Source organism: Anoplolepis gracilipes, chromosome 14 (assembly GCF_047496725.1).
Source record: "Anoplolepis gracilipes chromosome 14, ASM4749672v1, whole genome shotgun sequence".
NCBI lineage: Eukaryota > Metazoa > Arthropoda > Insecta > Hymenoptera > Formicidae > Anoplolepis > Anoplolepis gracilipes.
In genome coordinates, this window is record NC_132983.1 from 5,480,009 (window position 1) to 5,504,079 (window position 24,071).

The 24,071-nt window shown below is 32.6% G+C and overlaps 6 protein-coding genes across 9 annotated transcripts; 2 read left to right on the forward strand and 4 right to left on the reverse strand.

The window, feature by feature from the left end:
• Window positions 1–2,048: 2,048 nt before the first annotated feature.
• On the reverse strand, window positions 2,049–10,583 carry LOC140673085 (cytosolic 10-formyltetrahydrofolate dehydrogenase). Its single transcript, XM_072905727.1, has 8 exons — window positions 10,348–10,583; window positions 9,376–9,431; window positions 8,794–8,935; window positions 8,292–8,526; window positions 6,271–6,950; window positions 5,476–5,890; window positions 4,638–5,296; window positions 2,049–4,502 (listed from the first exon to the last, which is right to left on the reverse strand). Exons 3-8 carry the CDS (start codon window positions 8,927–8,929, stop codon window positions 3,925–3,927), a joined length of 2,703 nt encoding a protein of 900 aa, XP_072761828.1. The 5' UTR covers window positions 8,930–8,935; window positions 9,376–9,431; window positions 10,348–10,583; the 3' UTR covers window positions 2,049–3,924.
• Window positions 10,584–10,995: 412 nt separating this feature from the next.
• On the reverse strand, window positions 10,996–14,881 carry LOC140673086 (protein Red). Of its 2 annotated transcripts, XM_072905728.1 has the most exons (4): window positions 14,724–14,881; window positions 14,129–14,636; window positions 12,850–13,935; window positions 10,996–11,339 (listed from the first exon to the last, which is right to left on the reverse strand). In XM_072905728.1, exons 2-3 carry the CDS (start codon window positions 14,615–14,617, stop codon window positions 12,862–12,864), a joined length of 1,563 nt encoding a protein of 520 aa, XP_072761829.1. In that variant the 5' UTR covers window positions 14,618–14,636; window positions 14,724–14,881; the 3' UTR covers window positions 10,996–11,339; window positions 12,850–12,861. The 2 variants fall into 2 exon arrangements, with proteins under 2 accessions (XP_072761829.1, XP_072761831.1); XM_072905730.1 differs by lacking the exon at window positions 10,996–11,339 and having other exon boundaries at window positions 12,771–13,935.
• A 686-nt stretch (window positions 14,882–15,567) lies between these two features.
• LOC140673617 (N(4)-(Beta-N-acetylglucosaminyl)-L-asparaginase-like) lies at window positions 15,568–17,781 on the reverse strand. The gene is made up of 6 exons (XM_072906685.1): window positions 17,665–17,781; window positions 17,181–17,336; window positions 16,912–17,068; window positions 16,602–16,827; window positions 16,236–16,540; window positions 15,568–16,072 (listed from the first exon to the last, which is right to left on the reverse strand). The coding sequence occupies exons 2-6, from the start codon at window positions 17,320–17,322 to the stop codon at window positions 15,802–15,804; spliced, it is 1,101 nt and encodes a 366-aa protein (XP_072762786.1). The 5' UTR covers window positions 17,323–17,336; window positions 17,665–17,781; the 3' UTR covers window positions 15,568–15,801.
• A 57-nt stretch (window positions 17,782–17,838) lies between these two features.
• On the forward strand, window positions 17,839–20,082 carry LOC140673619 (thioredoxin-related transmembrane protein 2 homolog). Its single transcript, XM_072906688.1, has 5 exons — window positions 17,839–18,553; window positions 18,644–18,824; window positions 18,909–19,092; window positions 19,178–19,373; window positions 19,475–20,082. Exons 1-5 carry the CDS (start codon window positions 18,410–18,412, stop codon window positions 19,571–19,573), a joined length of 804 nt encoding a protein of 267 aa, XP_072762789.1. The 5' UTR covers window positions 17,839–18,409; the 3' UTR covers window positions 19,574–20,082.
• Window positions 20,083–20,203: 121 nt separating this feature from the next.
• Window positions 20,204–22,658, forward strand: LOC140673616 (angio-associated migratory cell protein). Its single transcript, XM_072906684.1, has 8 exons — window positions 20,204–20,342; window positions 20,413–20,641; window positions 20,732–20,991; window positions 21,081–21,228; window positions 21,302–21,513; window positions 21,643–21,825; window positions 21,913–22,091; window positions 22,466–22,658. Exons 1-8 carry the CDS (start codon window positions 20,340–20,342, stop codon window positions 22,536–22,538), a joined length of 1,287 nt encoding a protein of 428 aa, XP_072762785.1. The 5' UTR covers window positions 20,204–20,339; the 3' UTR covers window positions 22,539–22,658.
• LOC140673625 (UPF0598 protein CG30010) lies at window positions 22,552–23,854 on the reverse strand. 3 transcript variants are annotated; one of them, XM_072906702.1, is made up of 5 exons: window positions 23,618–23,854; window positions 23,424–23,502; window positions 23,260–23,308; window positions 22,970–23,190; window positions 22,552–22,890 (listed from the first exon to the last, which is right to left on the reverse strand). In XM_072906702.1, the coding sequence occupies exons 2-5, from the start codon at window positions 23,484–23,486 to the stop codon at window positions 22,651–22,653; spliced, it is 573 nt and encodes a 190-aa protein (XP_072762803.1). In that variant the 5' UTR covers window positions 23,487–23,502; window positions 23,618–23,854; the 3' UTR covers window positions 22,552–22,650. The 3 variants fall into 3 exon arrangements, with proteins under 3 accessions (XP_072762803.1, XP_072762802.1, XP_072762801.1); XM_072906701.1 differs by having other exon boundaries at window positions 23,260–23,305; window positions 23,419–23,854; XM_072906700.1 differs by having other exon boundaries at window positions 23,419–23,854.
• Between the last annotated feature and the right edge of the window lie 217 nt (window positions 23,855–24,071).

The window sequence follows — 24,071 nt, forward strand, 5'->3', positions numbered from 1 at the left end:
TTTAACGTAAGATACATAATCACATATTGAACCATTTTATCGTATATAATATTTCCATTATATTTATTAATAAATTAATTCATAAATTGATAAAATTATATGTCACCAGTGATGAAATTAATTAGCATATATGCTAATTAATTTATACTCTATTAATATTACTCTTAATTATTGATCGACCAAAGGTCTTCGTGCTGACGTGTACGTGTAATGTAGCATGAAAATGTTATCAACTTTTTAAAGTGTTACGTCGTGAGAGACTTGAAAAGGACCTAAACCAAAAGTCGAAACGTTGTCGATGTTAAGCCTATTAATGACTCAATAAAGTTTATTTAACCAGTTTGGCCGATCAATAATAATACTTAATTCATGAATATTTAAATATATTGAAAGATGTGCTAATAAACGAATAAATTTGTATAATGTAAAAATTATGTGTAATGTGTATAAAGCTGTTTTTCATACGACGTTTTTCTTTGCAGGCTAACGCCAACTATATCCGTTGTAGAACAGGTAGAATTACATAATAAAATCCATTTTTCGTTACAAAGGTAAAAATATCTGATTAGTTCATGTCCGTGCTTCATAATTGTGGATTTGAAAAGAGCATAGAAATATTATAGATTTATTAATATATTTCATTACATACTATTTTAGCTGCGTATTATAATCTTTTTTTTTTTATTTTAATACATGTTATGTACAAATAAGTATATGTACTATTAAAGAAATTATTAAATTAATTTTATGTATGTGTATATAAAAATATATATGTATAATATAAATTTACATATTTACATATTATATATAAATAATTAATTTATTACATATATAAAATAGAGATTTTTTAAGATACAATTATTAATTGTATCTTAGAAAATTTCTATTTTTCACAAATAATTGTTGACACCATTAACATAATTTTCATTACATGTTTCTACATTAAAATATAATCAAGAAAATAGAATTGTTGTACAGTTTGTACACTGCAACTCATAAAATTGCTTGAAGTTAAAATACCTTTATTTTAGTTAGAGAATTTTACATGCAATTTAGAATTATTTTGATATATATTTTAACGTGTAAAATTTTATCATATCATAATGCGTATTTATTACTTTTAGAGCGAGGGGGAAAAAAAGAGAGAAAGAGCATAATCTCCGTTCTGAAATTTAATTAGATATGCATATTAATATTGATATATATTATTAAAAGTTATTGTTATTTTTATTATTATTCCTATTGAATGCACATATCAATTGCATCCATAATGTGCATGTGTGTGTGTGTGTGTGTGTGTGTGTGTGTGTGTGTGTGTATTCGCACGCACATTCTTTCCTATTAATTTTGCAATCTCAATATCTTATTGAAAACATAATAAATAGTTATCGTGATCTTTGCGATTGCGAAATGAGATCAACAATTATTCGAATTATGTCATTATTTGATGTCATTTTTATGAAACAAAAATTTCATGCATTCATTATAGATTTAGCACGGACACGAACCAATCGGTTATTTTTACCTTTGCATCGTAAAATGGATCTGACCATGTAGTTCTGCATGCTTTAAAATGGATCCAGTTTACACTAGCATAAACGCAAGGAAAAAGCGTCGTATAGAAAACGGCGGCATGACCCCTCTCAGGCTTCTTTCTACATACAGTAATACATATGTTTAGCAAATAAAACTTTTAGTTTACTGAAAACAAGTTTTTTGCATTTGCATTTATATGTATGTATCATTAATATGATGAGTCGACGTAATTACTTTGTAACGTCAAAAGAGATCGACGTTGAAAACAATGCGATAAAAAGACAAGTTGAGTCTACGCTAAAAAATTGTTACGTAAAGGAATATTGTTAAAATGAATATTTTTTTTTGTTTAAATCTGCTTTTTTTCTTACAAAAATAATAATGTTATCACTCTTGAAAATTGCGTTTATTAAGAATAAAGAGCTCTATGAGATTTTATTTAATGTTTTTGAACGATTAAAAATTGTATACAATGAAGATATAAAGAAGAGATATATCACAAAAATAATAAATGAATTAAAAATAAGGTATATATTTGACATAAAATATACACAATCACATATTGGATCACTTTATCGAATATAATATTTAAATATCTATTAAAACATACTAAAAACATAATAAAAAAATTAATCTTTTTTAATATATGTATAACTTTTTTATTTTATAAACTGTTTTTATTCGCCAATCGCGAAACTTTTTGATATATCCATTTAAGCTATCAATTAAGTTGATTACGATGCCGATCGGTTCTGTGATGTTACTAAAATTCGATAATCTAAAATATTCTGAACTAGATGGGCTATATATAAATTCTATATTATTCTGCTGTATTATTTATCGCTCGAGACTCTCATGTCTCTCGATGAGTTAATTGATAAATTTTATATGTATTTACATATAAAAGTGTAAGTCGAGAAATGAGATCATCGAAAGATAAATAGTATCATGAATAGATAAATTATATTATAATAAACTAACTAAATTAAAGACTTTCAATATTATTAACAATCAGTAATAATTAAAAATAAAATTAGACAATCAAGAGCCGACGCGGCAATTAATTATTTATTCCATAATCCAAACGTTTCGGACTCCTTTCAAAAAATAAATAAATATTTTTCTAAAAGAAAATCAGATTTCGAATAATGATTTGAATTTGAATTATTCGAAATCTGATTCTCTTTTAGACAAATATCTCCTTTCGGTTTTTCTTTTGAAAAAATCATTAGTATTGCTTTTTTTTCTTCTGATCTTCCTGATTCTTTATCTTTGAATAAATATTTTCATTTGCGATTGTTTGGTTGAAGAAAAATACACGTGCATTTCGAAATAAAAATATTACATAACATCTGGTGCTTCAAGTGAAGAGACGATTCATGTTAAAACTATTTGTACGTCTACCACGTAAGAGTGATAATTTTAAAAAGGAATCGAGTAATTTTCTACTCGATCGCAACAGTATATGCAAATAATCATTCCGAAACACATCATACACACAACATTAATATTTAATGCAATTAATTATTTATTCCATAATCCAAACGTTTCGGACTCCTTTCAAAAAATAAATAAATATTTTTCTAAAAGAGAATCAGATTTCGAATAATGATTTGAATTTGAATTATTCGAAATCTGATTCTCTTTTAGACAAATATCTCCTTTCGGTTTTTCTTTTGAAAAAATCATTAGTATTGCTTTTTTTTCTTCTGATCTTCCTGATTCTTTATCTTTGAATAAATATTTTCATTTGCGATTGTTTGGTTGAAGAGAAAAATATTACATAACATTTGGTGCTTCAAGTGAAGAGACGATTCATGTTAAAACTATTTGTACGTCTACCACGTAAGAGTGATAATTTTAAAAAGGAATCGAGTAATTTTCTACTCGATCGCAACAGTATATGCAAATAATCATTCCGAAACACATCATACACACAACATTAATATTTAATATGTCACAAGTCGTGTTGTTTATTAAAGATTAATGAAACGGGCGAACGTATCTATAGTCATGTATGTCACGAATAAATTTTTTCTATAATAATAAAGGAGGACGCACACATAAACAGAGAGTATATAATGAAAAATGATTAGAAAAAGATTATTTATATAAGTATAAATAATAGATATTCGCAACGTAAAAAAAAAAAAGATGGATATAAACAATTGTGCGCAAATGTGCTTATGTTCCATAAGTTTTCTCATGTAAGTAGTAAATGAAAAAATTCTGTTCAACAGACTTAAGGAAAAATGTAACTTTTGACATTTCACATTATTACGATCATTATCGTAGGTTTTAAGATATAAATGCTTTGCCATTAAACACACGTATCTACAATTATATTACAACAGACACTCTCTCAGGAAAATAATTATTATATAGTCGTTAGTATTCCACCGTAACCGTTTTCGTTTTCAAATACTCATTAAGCGCCTCCTGACCCAAGTCCTTTCCGAATCCGGACATCTTGAAGCCGCCGAAGGGAGCCGCCACGTCCGTCTTGTTGTACGTGTTGATGAACACAGTGCCAGCTTCGATCCTTTCGGCAAACCTGAGCGCTCTGCTGATATCTTTGGTGAGGACACCTGAGGCCAGACCGAACTCGGTGTTGTTCGCCCGTGCAATCATCTCGTCCATGTTCCTCGAGCTGAACTTGGAGATCACCATGATCGGTCCGAAGGACTCCTCCTTCGCGATGTACATGTCATCCTTAACGTCCGTGAAAACGGTCGGCTCGAAATACCAGCCGGGACGATTCAATCTCTTGCCGCCGTAAACCAACGTGGCACCCTCCTCGATGCCGATTTGCACAAACTGTAAAAGTTTGCCCAGGTGGGCCTTGTGATTCTGCGGCCCGTGGGCTGTACTCCTGTCCAGCGGATTGCCGATGGAAATCTTCTTCACTTCTTCCACCACGCGTCTCACAAACTCGTCGTGGACGGTCTCCTCGACGAAGAGTCGTCCTATAGGAATAATAAATAATCAGAATTATGTCAATGATTTTCCAGATCAAAATTCACGTGATTTTATAGAAATAAAGTTCAATGTTGAATTTTTCGAAATAAAAAAAAAAAGCAAAAACAAGCGCTGTCATTTACCGGCGGCGATGCAGTTCTCGCCCTTGTTGAAGAAGACGCTACCCATGCCGATCCTGACCGCCTGCTGAATGTCAGCGTCCTCGAAGATGACGAGGGGACTCTTGCCTCCGAGCTCCAACGATACTTTCTTCAGATTACTGTTAGCGCAGCATTTCATGATGTCCTGGCCGACTGGCGTAGAACCGGTGAAGCCTAGCTTCCTGATTAACCGATGCCCGACTATAGCATTTCCAACGACGCTGCCGAAGCCGCAGACGATGTTGATGACACCCGGTGGGATTCCGGCGCGCGCAGACAGCTCGGCGAATTTTAGGGCGGTCAACGGCGAGGCTTGGGCCGGTTTCATCACCACGGTATTGCCGGCCGCCAGGCAGGCCGCCATCTTCCAGGATAACATCATGAGAGGATAATTCCACGGGGTGACCAGACCGCAGACCCCAACTGGCTCGCGTCGCGTGAACGTAAGATTTCGATTGGGACGCGCGTGCGAAATAGGTATGGTCGCACCATGGATCTTGTCACACCATCCGGCAAAGTATCGCCAGGTCTCGATGGACATACCTACGTGAGTCTTGAGAGCGAGGGTGTAAACTGCGCCGGAATCGATGGATTCCAGAGTGGCCAGCTCTTCCTTGTGCTCTTCCATCAAATTAGCTAATCTAAAAAGAGAAGCGACAAAGAAAGAGAGAAGCATTAAGCAGAGAACAAGAGTTTCGTTGATAGAAATTCTTGTCTTGTTGATTGGAAAAGGATCTTTATTCTTAATCCTTCAAAATTAAATCAGCAAACATTCCAACAACTCTTATTTAAGATTATTTTGAAGAATAAATTAGCTTACTTGAATAATAATGCTCCGCGTTCCCTGGCGCTGATTTTACCCCATTCACCCTCTTCGAAGGCCTTCTTGGCGGCTTTGACAGCCCGGTCGACATCCTCGGCGCTCGCGCTTTCCACCGAACAGATAACACTTTCGTCGTGAGGGTTTATCGTGTCGATAGGCTTGCTGTGGCCGTTGACAAACTCGCCATCGATAAACAGCTGTCTAGGGAATCTCAGAGTCATGTTGTTCGCTTCTAGTACCACCGCGTCGTATTTAATCTCCTTCGTGGCTGCATTTCCTCGTGCGGCGAGAACGACCGTCGTGTGGAATTCCTTGAAGACCGGCGCCATAAAAACGTCCGTGTTCTGCAAGCTGACGTCGAAATTGTCTTTAAGTTCTTCCACTAATCGCACTACATCCATGCTGCCCGCACCTGAAATTAAGGAAAATTTCATGTACTATGTATTATCTCTTCTCAATTTAATGTAATTAAAAAATACAATGTACATTGAATTAAAGTTATTTAATAATTTAGAAATAAATCCAAAAAGCCGCGCGCGTGTCCGACCATTTATAATTTGTAAAATCTAAAAGAAAATATTACTTGAAATTTTATACGTATTTTCATATATCTTGTATTTATACGAGTATTTAATTTTTTCATATATATATGTTTTTTTTTTTTAATTATGTAATATATATAAAATTATAACTTCTATCTCAAATCTTAAAACAATTTATATATAGATCGTTTTGCAACTATAATAAATTATTCATAAGTTTTTTTCAGAATCATCATAATCAACTGCTTACCGGAAGCAAAGAAATCCGTTTCTTCGTCGATCTCAATTTTAAGAATATCCTTCCAGATTCGACGTATAACGTCAGCGATCTTCAATTCCTCTTCCGTAAATTCCACGACCTTGTTATCGCTAGTCTGTCCATATTTAGCCGCGTGGATGGTTTTGGTTCCGATTTTGATTCTCTCCACGTTAACGTGTTGCCCGTCCCCGGCCTTAATTAGTAGACCATCCGGATGAATGATGCCTTTTCGCTCCTCGAGATCCACCTCCGTCTCGATTTTTGGTACTTTACCGTTGCTCCATAAGGACGACCCGAAGAGACGCACCTCCTCGTCGTTTAGTATTGTCCAGGCACCCGGTGTACTGTCCAGACCGCGAATAAAGTCGTGGACCTCCTTCGCCGGCTTGGTCCAGTCTATCTTCTGAAGCTCCTTCTTGTTCAACAGCGGATCGTAACTCGCACCTTCCTCACCCTGCGGTATCATAGGTGCGATGTTCTTGGCCACCAGATCCACAGCTTCACCCATCGCCTTGATACCCTCTGGATAGAGAAACTTGTTGTACAAACTGTCCACTGTGTCGTTTGGTTCCACTTTACAGGATCTCTGAAGTAATAGTGGTCCGGTGTCCAGACCGTCGTCCGCCCAAAAGATCGAGAATCCCGCGGTTTTATCTCCTTGGATCAGAGTCCTGGAATAAGATGAGTAGACTTATTAACGAAATGTGTTTATATTAATATTATGTTATTTATATTTATGCAATGAAAATAATAAATATTAATTAATTAATTAATTAGTATGACACTAAATATACTCTTTAATAAATAATAGCATAATACAGCATAATATGTATATAGTTTATACGTGACAATTCTTGGCGATAAAATTACTATGGAAAGTTAAATTTGCAAATCTTTAGTTGATAGAAATATTAATAAAATATTTTAAAAATTGTCACGTATAAACTATATACATATTGTGCTGTACTATTATTTATTAAAGAGTATATTTTAGTGTCATACTAATTAATTAATTAATTAATATTTATTATTTTCATTGCATAAATATAAATAATATAATATTAATATAAACACATTAATTTTGTTAATAATGAAGGATATTGTTATTTGAAAAAATTCTATTAATATTGTATTATTATTAATATTATTAGACTAAACTTTAGGTCATCGAGCTTGAAACTTTTCATATTTTAATTCCGAAATTTAATTTTGCAACAACTTAGGATAGCCCATGTAAAGAAAATTACTAAGTAAATTATATATATACATTAATTTATTAATTATAATTACACTAAGGATACTATAATTCGCATATTATTTCTATTATTAATAAAAACATGCAAACAATTGTTAATTAAAAAATATAACTTTTGAAATCGGTCGAAAGAAATAAAATCCTCGCCATGTGACACGAGGAGTGAAAAAAAAAATCTTAAGAGATTTGCGCGGGAGGATAATGCGCTGAAAATGCGCGATACGACTCAACGATATCGATTCATAGGTCAAAAGTGAACGAAACGCGCGCGATATATAAATACGCATAATCATTGAATAGTGAAATCATACGAGCTCGTGGCCACGTATTATCGCCGTATTATCGTCAACATATTTTCAGCGAGAAAGTAGTCTTTGCGTAATCTGGAACGCGAAAAACCGCGGCGAACCGGTTGTTCCGGCGCGTGCGGGGATCACCGTCCATATCCCGAAATACTATTACATATCACAGCCAACAAATTATTCATGCATCATACAAGCATGAGAGCTGATATTAAAATAAGACTGAATTAATTGTCATAACGCAAGAAATGAAATATATTTTTTCGAAAAATATAAATCCTTATCAAATATATATTTCTTTAAAAAACATTATTAGGTTTTAAGTTTTAAAAAGATATTTTTAGATCGTAATTTATGAAAAAAAAAAAAAGAAATAAAAAACGTCCTATTGAAAAATTTTCGACAGAAAGGGATATATATATATATATATATAAATCAAGGTAAATAAGTCTCACCAGCTGATCGCGCTTGCTCCTCTGTGTCTGGGCAGCAAGGATGGATGATAACATATACTACGATGACGAGGATGATTAATAACTTCCATGGGAATAAACTGGGTGCAGAAGGGAAGGACATTGAGATCCACCTCGATACCCTTGTACAACTCCAGGATTTCGGGCAAGGCCGCGCCCTTGCTTCTCCAGGCTTTGATCTTAAAAACTGGCGTGTTGTCGGCCTTAGCGGTAATCGCTGCAAGACATTACACGATAACGAGAGGATTATTCATTGGATCTCTAAAAAGTGTTATAAATCTCTTATACTTACTTGATTGAAATATATATTTTATAAATATATATTATAAATCTATATTATATATATTTGAGAAGATTGAAAATTAATGGATGTGTAATCTCGAGATAGTTAATGTCTATATATTACATTTCGCATATTTTACTGATGCAAGACTATAGAAGATTTTTTTTCTGTAAGAAAACTTATATCAAAAGTAGTTTATACCTAAAGTATCCTCCCGGTTCCCCTTATCTGGAATAGTAAACACTCCAGTTATCTGATGTCCATTTTGTCGTAAAAGTTTGTAGACCTCGGCTGCAAAAGGACTTTGCCCAATAATAGCCACTTTGAGTTGCGCCATCGTCAACTACATTCATAGAAAGAATTTTATTTATTTATATATATATCTTGACGATAAAATTACTATGAAAAGTTAAATTTGGAAATCTTTAGTTGATAGAAATATTAATAAAGTATTTAAAAAATTGTCACGTATAAACTATATACATATTATGCTGTATTATTATTTATTAAAGAGTATATTTTAGTGTCGTACTAATTAATTAATTAATTAATTAATATTTATTATTAATTGTAATACTATTTAACTGTCGCTCAAACCTTAAAAGAATATAATTCCAACAACAAAGTATAATAATGACATGTTTTATCTTTATTTTTTCTGGTATAGTAATCGACATTTTAATTTTCTTTCGGGAAATTAATAATTTTTCTGATAAAATAACTTAATAATGAGCAGTTTACTTAAATGCATTTATTAAAAAATGTTCATCAATTTATACATACCTGTCCAAGATTTAATCCGTCACCAGTATATTATATTAGTAGCGGTTTCAAGCAAACTGTAAAAAAATGTATAATTACGAAGCTTATTTACATAAAAAAATTGCACGCCAAAGCATTCACAGTACTACTCATATTATTATCCATCACCTGATATTGTGAATTATAAATATTATATATAGATAGAGCTTTTTCCTACTTGCCTTAAATTCCTCGTACTAATTGTAAGATAAATATATATATATATATTTAAGATGATAAATAGATAAAAATCTTTCCCCCTTGCGTATCTATGTACATTCGTATGTCTGTCAAAAATTGTGCGATTGCATATACGCGAGGGAGGAAAATGCACTTGCTTTTTATCTCATTTATCTTACAACAAGATAGATAAAGGTCTGTCCATGTTACATATATAATAAACTTAATGTAAAATATATATATCTGTAATAAACAACTATATAATAAATTATATATAATATTGCATATTTATACTGTGTATTACGCTATCAGTATATTATCACAAACAGTAATTTCAGTTGTATTAAACAATAAATCTCACTGAAAAGAGATAGTGTTTTAATCACTGATTTATCAGTGAAATCTTTTGATTTTCAGTGTAATCAATGAAACATAAAACGAAGGAAAAGATGTGAATGTTTTCACTAAAGATCAGTAAAATACTCATTTATCTTTTATTGCTTTTCACTGGTTCAGATTAAAAGAATAAAAAAAACACAAAACTAGTTTATAGAAATATTAATATATAGTAACAATAATTTATATGTATATATCATTATACATACATCGATGGATTCATATATGACACCTTTAACGTTAACAATTCTATTATATTTTAAATTTAAATGTGCATCAACGCGATCTTTGTGCAACATGCTAATCCTCTTTCTCTCAGATATTAATATCTTCCTTTTTTTTTTTTTTTTAAATTTGATGATATCTGAACTGACTTACGGTATCCAAGACGAAATTGCGCCGCCAGATGAGATTTCTCAGACCCAGCATCAGTTCCGCGGGTGTATTAATGTCCAACTGTTGCGCCTTCACTTTCTTCACTGACTGCACTCACGACAGAACGCGAGCGGTCCACTATTAGCGAATGTGGAATCGATGCCTTCGATTGTGACACCCGGACAAAACCGGCTACGTTTATATAATGTCGACGATATCTCTCGTACAGGAAGGTCAAGATCTTTTGCCAAACAACAGTTCAAATTTTTCTTCTCGAGGAATTTTTATTATCTTCAGTTCCCGTAGATACTGATATTTCGAAAATGTAAATCACGCTGTGATTTACATTTGAATAATTTATTATCAAGATTCAAATGTAAATTTAAAATTTCTAATAATACACGATACAATAAATTATAAATTTTTATAACACACGCTAAAATATAACAGCAAGAATTTATGCAACATATTTTTATAAAAATAAAAGAATAAGAGAATTTGAATTGAAATGTTCTCTAAAAAAATATTCTCTTGTAATCAAATATTTATTAAAATTATATATTTTATGTATACCATGTTATATCAATATTACATGTATATAATATATATGATGGTGAATGTATGATAAGTATATAACAATCGCGAAAGTTAAGATCACCGTTTTTATAATTTTTATATTCAAAATATCGTCCACAATCTTAAGATGCTATTTAAAATATTATTAATTAAATGGATTTTTGAGACCACAAGAGATAATAAGATAATCTTTAATACAGTATATTTCAGGTTTTCGTGAGACAAACTTTAGTGGATGATAGGTCCTACTAAGAGAATTTTTATTAATAATGTCCTTTAAGTAAAATTTAAAAAATTTTTTTAAATAAGAAAAAAACAAAATTAAAGTATGTGACTTATAAACTTATTAGACGTCATACAACATCGCGCAATGAGTTATTTACCTTACAGGCAGTCTGAACAAGAATGAAGGGAACATCCTGTAAAAAAACAGATTATAAATAAATTATATTAGTAGTTAAAACTTATTAGCTTTAAGAATTTATATTTTATTCAAGTAATAAAATTGTATCTAATTTTAATAAATATTTGATTAATGAAAGAAAAAAAAATATATATATATATATCTTTTTCTTTCATTAATCAAATATATATATTATAACTTTTTCTTTTTTATTTAATTTATCTAAAGTTCAAAATTTAAACTGATGTACACAAAAATATTTGCGATACTTGCTTAAAACAACATACTATAACATGATTTCATTTTAAAATATTTACATTTCGCAGACTTCGTCATTTAGATACTTGGATAGAAAAATTCTTCTTTCATGACGGCAATGACTTTCCAATCGACGCAGAACGCGAGTCGAAACTGGCTCGATCCAGCTCGAGGGAAAGATTCCCCGGTATCGATTGTAAATAGGCAAAGGTTTCACCCCAAGATAATCTCGAACCGCTTTAAATCGGTTTCGAGTCATTCGATGTGCTGGGAAAGAATTCTTATCAAATGCGTAGAATACACGGATCATAATACTATTTTATGTATCCCTGATGTAATAAATACGACCGATCACTGCGCTGTAACCTTATGTTACATCATTTCCCGACCTAGTTTCATAAGGAATTGTTTAAATTAAATGTTAAACGAAAAGAGAGTCACATATATTTCTTTTAGAGAAATATGATAAATTTATCTTCGCGCTTGTATAAATGGAATCATCTTTTTTTATTATAATAAATTTATTTATTATAAAAATTTATGTATTTTCGAATTTACGTTGCTTTGTAAATTTCATAAGAGACAACAGTAAAGATGTAAGTTTAAGTTCCCAGAACCGAAGAATGCGAAATAAGCATTTTATCCGGAAAACCAGTTTTATATATATGTGTATGTGTAAATATGTATTTATACTAGAAATTTATGTAAATATACATAAATATTTTTTTATATAAATGGAAAACAAGAAAATTGCTGAACAAGTAATTCTAAACGTCATCGTGCGTGCGATCAAATGTTTATTAAAACTATATCTTGTTGTAACATACGCGGTATTAAATTATCAGTTAATAAAACTTATTACAGTTTTAAGATTTTATGTTTTACTTAATTAATGTAACACCATACATATAGAATTATTAATATTTGGTTAATAAGCTACATGTATTTATAACTTTTTCGTTTACTTAATTGGTTTAAATTTATTTAATTTATATATATATATATATATATATATATATATATATATATATATATAAATGTTTCTCTCTATTGAGAGACTATACATATATTATAAAATAAATGATTATATTAGATTAATATAATTTAAAATGGTATTTTTGTTTCTATGATACATGGAATATAATACAACTTTCTCGTTTGGATAATATTAGGATCACTTTTAATGTCAATATAACTAATATAGCTTTTATATATATTTTATAACTCTACATAAATACGTTATCCGTATTTAAAAAAGGAAGATTTACCATTAAAGTATCTCAATATCTCGGTACTTTGAACTCGGACGCGCCATCGATCGTCGTCGTCGGTTTCCTCTTGTTCATAATATTCTGAATCTTCTGCCATTCACGGTCGAGTTCTGCCTTCTCGTTCTTCTCCTTATTGTATTTCCTGGTGCGCCTGCCGTCGGCCATCTTCACGCCGTACTGGAAGGCCGCCTTGGGCAAGGCTTCCTTGTTATTCATATATTCGCTATACTCCTCTGGTGTGTCAAAGTCCCAGCGGCCGATCGGGCCCTTTTTGTTACCCAAATCCATCTTCGTGTAGTCGACTTCATCATCCGAGTCATCGATAGCATCTTGCATCTCGTCTAAGCCTGGATAACATTCGGCGTAACCTTCCGGCTCGGCCGCTAGTTTATTCAGTAAAGCCCCCTTCTTCGGCGCATTATTGTCCGTCACGGCTACTGCATTTTGCTGCAATACACTCGGCAATTGCGGAGCATTTGCCTTGTCGTCGGTGTCAAGATTAGACTCGGGCTTGTCGAAGTACGAACCCTTCTTCTTCTCGCGCGATTGCGCATCCTTCTTGCTCGTCACTGTCGGCACATAATCGCCAATGTCACCATAAATACTATCGTCAGCGACCGGCGGCCGTGGTTGGATGTCTATGTCGTTCTCGTCACCACGGGCCCGCCCGTCCTTCAGCTTCTTGCCCTTTTTACTATGTCGGCTACCTTGACGAAGATACGACAGAATCTGCGCTAGTTTGTTGATTACTATATCGTTGGTCGTAAGAGTCGGCGTATTGTCGATCGTCGGCACATCCGCTTTGCTCCTGATCAATGTCGTTGGTATGTCGACGTCGGCATTGTCATCGTCCAGTTCGATCACGTATGCCATGCGACCTGGTGTGAATAACTCGTTCCTCTCGATCTGTTTGGACTTCATAATCATGATAGTCTTGTACACGTTTCGGCCCATCTTCGTTTTGAATTGCATCTCATCGTCCTTTTTCTCTGGTTGCTCTTTCTTCGATTTCTCCTTTGGTTTCACAAGCTTCTCCATCTCCTGTTCTTGCTCGTGTTCTTTCGCTTCAATCTCACTGCGCACCTAAAAAGCAACATTGAATTATTTATTTAATATTATCTTGTTATAATCTTATTATAATAATAAATATTACCTTATTATTTATGTTAAATAATACAAATTACTTATTTTTTTTTATTAAAAGTGTAAGTACGTAGACTTTTGGCTATGGCTTCAATGAAGTTAAAACACAGTAAAATTTAAAGCCATATTATACCTTCTGTAAAAGAGCATAATCCAAGCCCTTGACCAAGTGAGTGTGTTCCATGTCACCACCTAAGAATTTAGACTGCTGGATCATCTGCCTCCTACGCTCTGCGGCATCCATGCCAGATTTCAAGTCTGGTGCAACAGCTCTGTAAGCGCTAGCATTATTCATGGGATCTTCTGCCTGATAATCCTGATTGGTGCCATCCCTGCGTTCCCTCGCACGATCCCTATACTTCTCCGCGAGTTCTGCCATCTTGTCCTCCTCCTGTTTCTTTAATTTTGCGTAGAAGCTTTTCTTCTTCCTTCGCAGCTCAGCTCGACTGCCTCCACTAATTTGGGGAGTTTGAGCTGTCTTTGCGCTGGCATCCCTCGCTGTACCTGGTACGGAAGCTGGAGTAGCTGAGGGTACTGATGCCCTCGGAGTCATCAGGAGTTTTCGAAAGTCGTCGTTCGTCAGACGAACTGACATACCCATTTCTTCCTCCGTCTCTGGCATTTTGACTGTTTTTCTTGTACTAGAAACAAGGTTATGATCAGTAAGATTTTGAAGAAATTACAAGAATGATTTTAAAATACATATATAACAAAAATGACATATGTACCCTCAATATGAAAAGCTATAAGAAATAAAAATAATATCCTAATTATATGATATTAAAAAAATCAATTAGAATTTATCCGTGCAATCGGATACAGGATACGGGCAGTACATATTTTATGTTTATATTGCTACAACACAACTAATCTGGGTTATGTTCCACTTGGCGATCGCAGCGCTCGTGAGCATCATTCTGTCTTTGTTTAATTTTCAATGATCAACAAGGACAAAGATAATGTTTGCGAGCGTTGTGTCAAATGGAACGCAACGCTAACAGCAGCACTGTACATACATAATTATGATTGCGGTCTACACTGCGCGACAAATACTTCGAAACGTGCGCAGTCATGACCGCGCAGCCTGCTGTCACCAACAGCTGATAAATCTTTGAAAGTATTTTGCGCGCGAAATACAAATCATCATCAGCTACATATTTTTAAATTCTTTTATATTTAATATTATTTATATTATTATGCTATTATTTTACAAATTCTTTTTATTCTTTTTTAAGTTCTTTAATTCAAAGCTATATATGTACACATTACATAATGTAAATAATAATTATATAAACTCACATGTTATTATTAACTTTTATATATTAATTATTAATATAAACTAGCAACTAGTAGTCCATACTTATATAGTCAAAGTGATAAATATTATAAAATGCAGATTTTTTTATCCTAAAAATACTGCGCTTTTTGTAAAAATAAAATGTATTACAAATTATTTTTCCGAAATTAATAAATATTATCTCTAATTGTAAACTTTACTTTCTTAAAAAAATAATGCAAAACTTATTTTTTTATTAATTATATTATATTGTTCTTCCTGTATTTTATTTTTATAAAATATTATTTGAGGAAATCAAAGTGTAAAATAAATTTATAATTCTATTTTTACTCATGTTACAATGTATCATGATATCATTCGTAATACTTATTGCATTGAATTTATACAATATGTTTGCTTAGATATTTGTAAGTTTAACGTAGCATTCACATTTTTTTCTATTAATCTTTAGGAATGCTTACTTTATATTATTTTATATCATTTTGGAACTTAAACAAATTGTATGCAAATCAACAATTTGCGTCTTTCTTGTAGCAGTGTATATTATAATAATTATTACTGCATTCAATTAAAAGTAACTTTGGCCCCATGGTAGGATTTGCGACATAAAATGGAAATTTATTTTTCATTCCATTACACGCAGCTCCAAATTCTCCCCTATTATTCAAGGCAATTACCGCGCCAAAAAAGGTAGGATAATGCTGAACGATTCTGTTAATTGCCGTCTTAGCAGCTGCATCCGGCGTTGCTCCACGACGCATCTCTTCTACTGCCAGAAAGCTACGAAAAAGTTATATATTAGCTTGAATTGTTTGTACTATATAAATACATATACACATAATAATAATAGCATACATAAATCAGTTAAAAAATATATTATATATATATATATATATATTTTATTTTAATTATAAGGTAAAAAATGTGTTAATATAAATTATACCTTGGTAAAAACCGCATCATAACATCGCCATCGCCGGTAGCAGCGGCCGCGCCAGTTTCTTGATCGGCGTATGCTCCAGCTCCCGGAATAGGAGAATCTCCGATGCGACCTGGTATTTTGTGGCTGGCGCCGTTCGTGGAAGTACCAGCTGCCGTATGTCCCTGCGAGTCTATCGCAATCATACCGATTGTATCGTGATTTTCCTCGCTTCCTCCGAACGTGTATTTTTCATAATTAATTTCGTTATCTTGTATATTCCTTGGCTTATAGGGACCGCAGCTGGTCGTTGGATCCGGCTCAACATTCTAAAAATAACGAGAATATTTAGAAAATAATTATAAAAAATTGAATTTCTCCTTTCTATACCTTCCAAAAATTGGGTTGACAGTTATTTGCTTTCCATTGCGTCCAAATTTCAGAGGATTTATTAGTCGTTAGAGATTCTTCCTTGAATCCCATCTTGATAGCAAACTTCGTAGCTAGCTCTCCGTTTAATAAGGTATGTTTTGTGTATTGCAGCACCTTGCGAGCCACCGATATAGCGCTCTTTACGTTTCGCAATCCTCCTATTCCACCTACATCCATTGTTACTCTGTCAAAAAATAATACTCTTTGAATATCATTAAGTGATACAGTTTAATGGAATAAGAAGAGATGTTGTTGCTTTTTTTATTACCCATCCATAATCATAGCATCCAGTGTAGTTTCTCCAGACTCATCTGGACTGCCACCAAATCCTACGGTTCCTCTGCATTGTTCTTTCTCACATAGAGTGCATCCTTCTTCTATCGCGTCCAGTGCACTTCTCTTTTGATTATATATCACGTCCCATGCTTATAAATGATAATTAAAAATATTTTTAAATAGTCAGAGAGTTTACATAAAGTGTTATTTATTTCTCTTGGCATACAAATTAATAAATGTCAAAATATATTATTAATATACCTTTCGCTACTACAGTTGTATAATCCCAGGTGATAATTATCACAGGTAAGGTATTATTATTAACATCAGTCTCATCGATTGCATTGATGAGCACACAAGTGTCAAAGAGGAACAAGAACCCTATACAATTAGCCAGCTTCATCCTTCTTGCAATCTCTGGAAATGTACAATGGTATAGTTTATAACATGAACTTTGTACAAAAAAAAAGTGGAGAGGGAAAAAATCTTTGATAAGATGGTAGAGAATATATACTCTTTATATATTGATACTATGTATTGCAAGAAGTAGATAAAATTATTATGCTGTAGTAATAACGCATTGTTACTGATTGGCAATCAAAGAAATTATGACTCTTTTATGTCTTGAGATCTAAATTATCTTTATATCCTCAGAAGATATTCCGTTACATTTTTTAAAGATATTTATAATTAGAAAATCATTAAAATTTCAATAAATATAATATAATATAAATATAATATTGACTTTTCTATGTCATAATTATTGAAAAAGCAAGCATTTCCAAAATTTTTCCTCAATTTCTATTCTCTTTCTAATGTCGTATGATAGCAAAATAAAAATATTGCACTCGTTCAATGCACCGTTAAAATAAGAGAGATTATACAATAAAGACATTGTATCGCGATGGTTTCGCAATATGGGTGCTAGTCGGCAGTGCATTAAACTTTTCTTACAAAATATTACGGATTATCATTCACTTTTTAGGATTACGTCAACCTACGCTTGACATTCTAATTTATCTCATTTTCTTAATCCCAAATATTTCTACTCTCGCAAATTACGCGCAACGTCCACGAATACGAGTGTAATAGAAATAATTTATGTCACGGTGTGCGTTATGGTGTCGCGTTGTATAACACTGTTATTTATATATATGCACATGGCCAGATAATGCTACAACAATTAATCATATATAGCTATTGTGATAGCAGTCTTACCATTTAATCCTTTTGAGCAAAGTTTATCGACACTTCTCTCCCGCCCACTACATGATCGCCCAAAACAGCTGACAGAAAACAGCTGACTGATTCTTATTGTTATGTGCGCGAGTTAATGTTCGCGTTTTCAGGACTTTTCGAGGGAAAAGCACGAGTGGTCTTCTGAGATAAATTCGTACAATAAAATCGTGTGATAATATTTTATGCCAATTCGTTACACGTCTCAAAAGCGTAATTAGCTGCCGTAATTTTTCAATTTTAATTGCTTGAAAATGTCGTTCAAAAAGGATCTGAGATTACTTGTAAAACCGTATTACTTGATAAATATTTTCCTCAGTATCTCATATATCTTATCAAAGCGCATTCCTATGATCTGTAATTACATATTTGCTCAAGATGACTGCGAACTTGATGGGGTGAGTGTACTACAATTTTTATTTTTCTTATAATTTCTTCAATCTATCTGTATTATCTAATTATTATATTTTATTAACCTTTTTTTATAGAGGGAGACGGAAATTCTCTTCTTCCTTATGATCGTCATCATGATAAGGACAAGGAAGACTGGCAGCGTGACCATGATAAATTACTTGACATCTAGTTTTGTATATACAAAAGTGGCAAACTTGATTCTATGGTTCTACGCAGACGTGCGGATGGGCATTCTATTTGCAATTATTTTCATACGTAAGGCACACAAGATACATGAAACACTAAAGTCTGATAAATTATAAATTACTGTGTCAAAACTATTATGTCACATTTATTCAGTATGTGGATTGGTGCTGCCAGAACCAACGTATCAAGGACCTGAAAATGTAATTTACTTACACGGAGCCAATGGACTGCAGGAGGAATTGCGCGACAGTAGAGTGACCTGGCTGGTAGCGTTTTACACAGCATGGAATCCAGCCTGTGTAACTTTTGCTCCAATATTTTCTGAGCTTTCCGCAGAGTAAGTGCTAGAATCCATTTTGTTTCTAATTATTGAAAAATATTCTGCATATTTGTGCATTGCTGCATCAAGAATTATTATACAGATATGCATTGGAGAATTTCAAATTTGGTAAAATTGATGTTGGAAGATATCCAGATGCAGCAGCAAAATATCATGTTAGCGATGCCAGTACAAGCAAGCAATTGCCAACATTAATACTCTTTAAAGATGGCAAAGAAGTAGAACGACGTCCGTACGCTGATCACAAGGGAAAACTTGTGAAATTTCTCTTCTCACTGGTATGTGTCACTTAAGGATCTGATTTTAAAATTTCAACGTACGTTAATCTGCCTGATAAAATTTTGTTTTCTTTCATCTATTTCTTATTTCCATCTTTCAGGACAATGTAAAGGCTGCATTTGATCTCAACAATATTTATAACGATTGCAAGAAGAATCCTATCAAGAGAAAAGAAAAGAAGTCGCTAAAGGCAGAATAATGAAGTGAAATTTAGGCATTTAAAAAAACGTCCTTCGCAATTCACATCATAAGCGAATTTCCATTAGACAGCTTCTACTGTGTAGAAAATCCACTTAGTGCATTATTTTCGTTCGAGTTCTGCAAAGTCCTTCAAAATACAAGGATTTGTAAATATATATTTCATTGCTTGTTGTAATAATTGATAATTTCATTTATATTCAAATAGTCATTTGCGTGTAATGCATTATCGCAGATTATTACAGCAGTATTGCGTATTATCTAGTGTGACTGTGCCATATGTAAACATTACAGCTTGTAATTACAATTAGCAATGTTATATTATTTTCTTTTTTATAATTGTCAAATCACACTTGAATAAGCCTGAATTTCTATTTCTTAAATTTGAATCATTGGTCTCAGTTCGTTTCATCTGTCAAATAAAATATGAATTACAGTTTATATATATTTTATGTTTTCTTTCTGTTATATGTATATTCATCTAATAAATTTAATGGAATTTTTTGACAATCATATATTCTCAACAATCCCCTATTCTCAAGCAATTTAAATTCTCTAAGTTTTATTCTGTTTGTAATTATATTTCTGAGAGGGCGTTATAGTACGTGGCCGAGTTATCGGCTGTCGGTCTCTTCACTCTAATATTTTATATATGTATTGTCAATGCTGTCAAAAGCAGACTTCTGCCAACTATAACCTCTTGTGAAAGGAAAACACGTGCATTAGAATAGTTATTTCAAACAGAAAATAATTTAAACTATTTTATTATGGTTAATATCAATATTAATTAATGAATTAATTAATTAATGTATCTAATAATTAATTATAATTTTCTAATAGATGGATAAAAATACTCCGCCGCTTTCACCCGAGGTAAAGAATTCTTTCTCGGATGAAGAAATGATCTTAGAGGAAGTAGATGAGATTATTGATGACCTGGAGGCGACGAGATATAGTGATTACGATGATAACGATGCAATGTCAGTGAATGAAAACGACAGCGATAATCAGATGGAGGATTCTTCGCGAAAAAATGATGCCGTATACGTTTTTCGTGGTCATTCATCCAGTAAGAAATCACTTTAATCTTCAAATGGGATAAATTATTGATGAGAAATAAACACTCTTATTATGTTAATGTTATAAAAATTGACTTCAGCCCATTCGGTATTCTGCTGCTCGTTGAGTAAGAATGGTGAGCTGGCGGCAACGGGAAGCGAAGAGGATAAGGCGTACCTGTGGAACACCATGACAGGTGAAATTATTCTCGAATGCACTGGTCATAAAGACAGTGTTATATTCACCGGATTTAATTATAACGATACGTACCTGGCTACTGGAGACATGGGTGGCACAATAAAATTATGGCAGATAAGCAACAAAGCTTGTGTTTGGGAGACTACTGTAGGCGAGATTACGGTAAACATTCCTACTTTATAATAAGATTTTATACTTCTCCATGAATACCTACAATCTGTTAATAATTACTCTTTTAATCATTTTTATAGTCAATGAAGTGGCATTTGTGCGCTAACGTCTTACTAGTATGCTTGGACACGGGAGAAGTTCACATGTTTAAAGTACCGGAAGATGTTTGCAAAGTCTTTTCTCAAGGAACTGGTGATATAGCAGAAATTAGTATATTTCTTCCCGATGGTATAAATATAACTTTTACAATAGATTTATTTAGTAAGCAAAATATTATATGTTTAAAGTTTAAATCTTGTAGGAAAACATGCTGCAGTAGGATACCGCAGTGGCACAATTCGTGTATTAGATTTAAAAACAAATACTGTACTCTCTACTACTGCCTGTCATCCGACACAATTATACGGACACTCAAGTGCTATCACTGCCCTTGACTGTCACCCAAATAATAATTTGTTGCTCTCAGCATCACTAAACAGCAAGACTATATTAAGTACAGTACATAATGGCAAGGTAAAGAATTATTTCTAACATAGTTGAGTAAAAATTCCTTTGTGTATAAAAATTAGTTAATTATGATTTGAACTTTCTATATAGATAATCAATCCATAGTTTAATAACCTAATGCTAAAACATTTGTAGATAACTTGTATAATTCAAGATTTGAATTCTTCTAAAAACGAAGCAGGTACTAGTGAAACTAGTGCAAATAATAGCACAGAGGCTGCAGCCTTTTGTAAAGATCCTACGTTTCCAGTTATTGCAATTGGAACAATCGAACCAGATTCTTCTGGAAAACTTTACATATGGGATTATTCTAAACAAGTATATATTATATATTCTTTTTATATTTACGTATAAATATTATATGACCTTTCAGCAAATGTTGTTCTGAGTCGAGATTTTCTTCAGATTTTTAGGCATGAAATTACACAAGAGAAAGGCATTACAAAACTTGCTTGGATCAGTGCAACAATATTGTTTACAGCAGGACTAGATGGTGTATTAAAATGTTTTGATGCAAGAACGGGTCGTTGTCTCAAATCATTCTCAGGCCATAAAGCAACTGTACTTGATTTGTGTATATCTAAGTAAGTCATTAATAATCAGTATTCTAATTAACTGTAAAAGAAATGGAAATTTTTAAAAGTACAGAAAAGAAGAATATTATCAAAAATTCTAAAAAAATATATATTGACTGATCAATCTTGATTATATTTCTATCAGATGTATAAATAAGCCTCATCTTGAACTTGATAATTATAAAATTTATTAAGAAATGTCAATCGATCATAACACGAACAATAATCAATTGTTTTTATTCATTTCGCGATATTCTGATTTTTGCCTCGAAAATTTTATAACGAGCAGAAATTTTTGTTTGCAAAATATTCAATCTTTCCTGTGATATTTAACGGTACATATATTTTTCTCGTGATATTTAATGATAATATATATTTTTCAGTGATGAGAAAAAGGTATTGACAGTTTCCGATGATGCCACTGCTAGAATCTTTGATATTTCGTCGATAATATAACGAGGCACACACATAGGCAACTATATTATATATATTTTTGTATGTATTTACAAAAATGATTTATATAAAATATGTATCTTTCTTTATGAATTGTAAATAAAATTTATTCTTTTTAACTAACTCCTCGTGTTAGTTTGTCTCTATACCATACTGTATCGAGCTCATATCGTTTATCTTTCCACGTGAAATGCGTCGGCGCGTTTTCCTGGCCATTTTCGAAATCAAAAAAAGCACTGAATTCAATAGCTACATTCGACCTCACCAGGCCAATCCCACCCGATTTTTCTGGTGCAGGATGATACACTCTCCCTGTATTAACGTTCATGAACAATTTTTGTGGCTCAAATGGCACCTAAATATAATATAATAATTATAATAAATTTGAGCAAAGCATGGGTGAAATTATAATTGTATTAGATTTATAAAATTACCTTTAGCAAGTCATCCGCATGTGCATAACTGAACCAATCCTCCTCTGCATTAGTTTCCACATTATGCTTCTGAATTACTTTTGTAAAGACCAATGGTAGGTCGTCACATCTCACATAATTTCTTTCCACCCCACAGATAGACAAAAATGGAAAATCATTCGTGTAACGACCAGTATTATTAATCTTGAGATGTTTAAAGAAAAATGCCAAAAATTTCTTATCTGCAACATAGTTTAAGGACACATGAATAATAATGCATATCCAACTAATATATAAACACTATTGCATACCTTTAAAGCACGATGTAAAATTCCTTATGCGAACGTCATCCAAAAACAGCTGTAAAAAAAAAAAGAAGAAAAAAGTATTTCAATATTATTTGTAAAATACTTATTCTAGCTATTAGTGACAAAGGTTTTAATTCAGAAAAATAGTAAAATAAAAAATACCATGCCTTGATGATCAATGTAGTAAAAGTACTCCCGCACACGAGGCTGGGGAGATTGACCCTGGACATACGTCACGCAAGTCCTCTTAGAAAATGGTAATTTTCGATTTGTGACGAAACCAACAGGCATACGAAGTATTGACGTCATTTTAATAAATGTAAACATAATGATAATAATCAAAATATAACCTACGACTTACAAAGCTCTTTCTTTTATTCTATTAAAATTTTTTTCAAATGTATCCAGACTAAAATATGTAATTTTTTTTTCACACACTGTAAACAGACCTCATAATTATTATTTACGGATTATTATTATTATCGGAAAGCGGTAAGCTTCAATTAGCGTCACCTAGCGAAATCTCGGTCATCTTTTGAGACGTAATTTTGCTACCCACATGCAGACAAAGAGAAAGAGAGAGAGAGAGAAGGAGACAAAAAGTAGACAAGACAAAGAGGGAGGGAGAAAGAAAGAAAGAGAGAGAGAGAGAGAGAGATTCAAGAGATGAGATACGATGATAAGGAAGAGGAGGAGGTGGCAGTTTCTTGAGTGAGAGAGAGAGACGATCATTTTCCGCGGTTGTGAACACACGTCACGTTTTTTTCTCTCATCCACGTTCTCCCGACGGGGGCGGGAGGAGAAGGAGGAGGAGG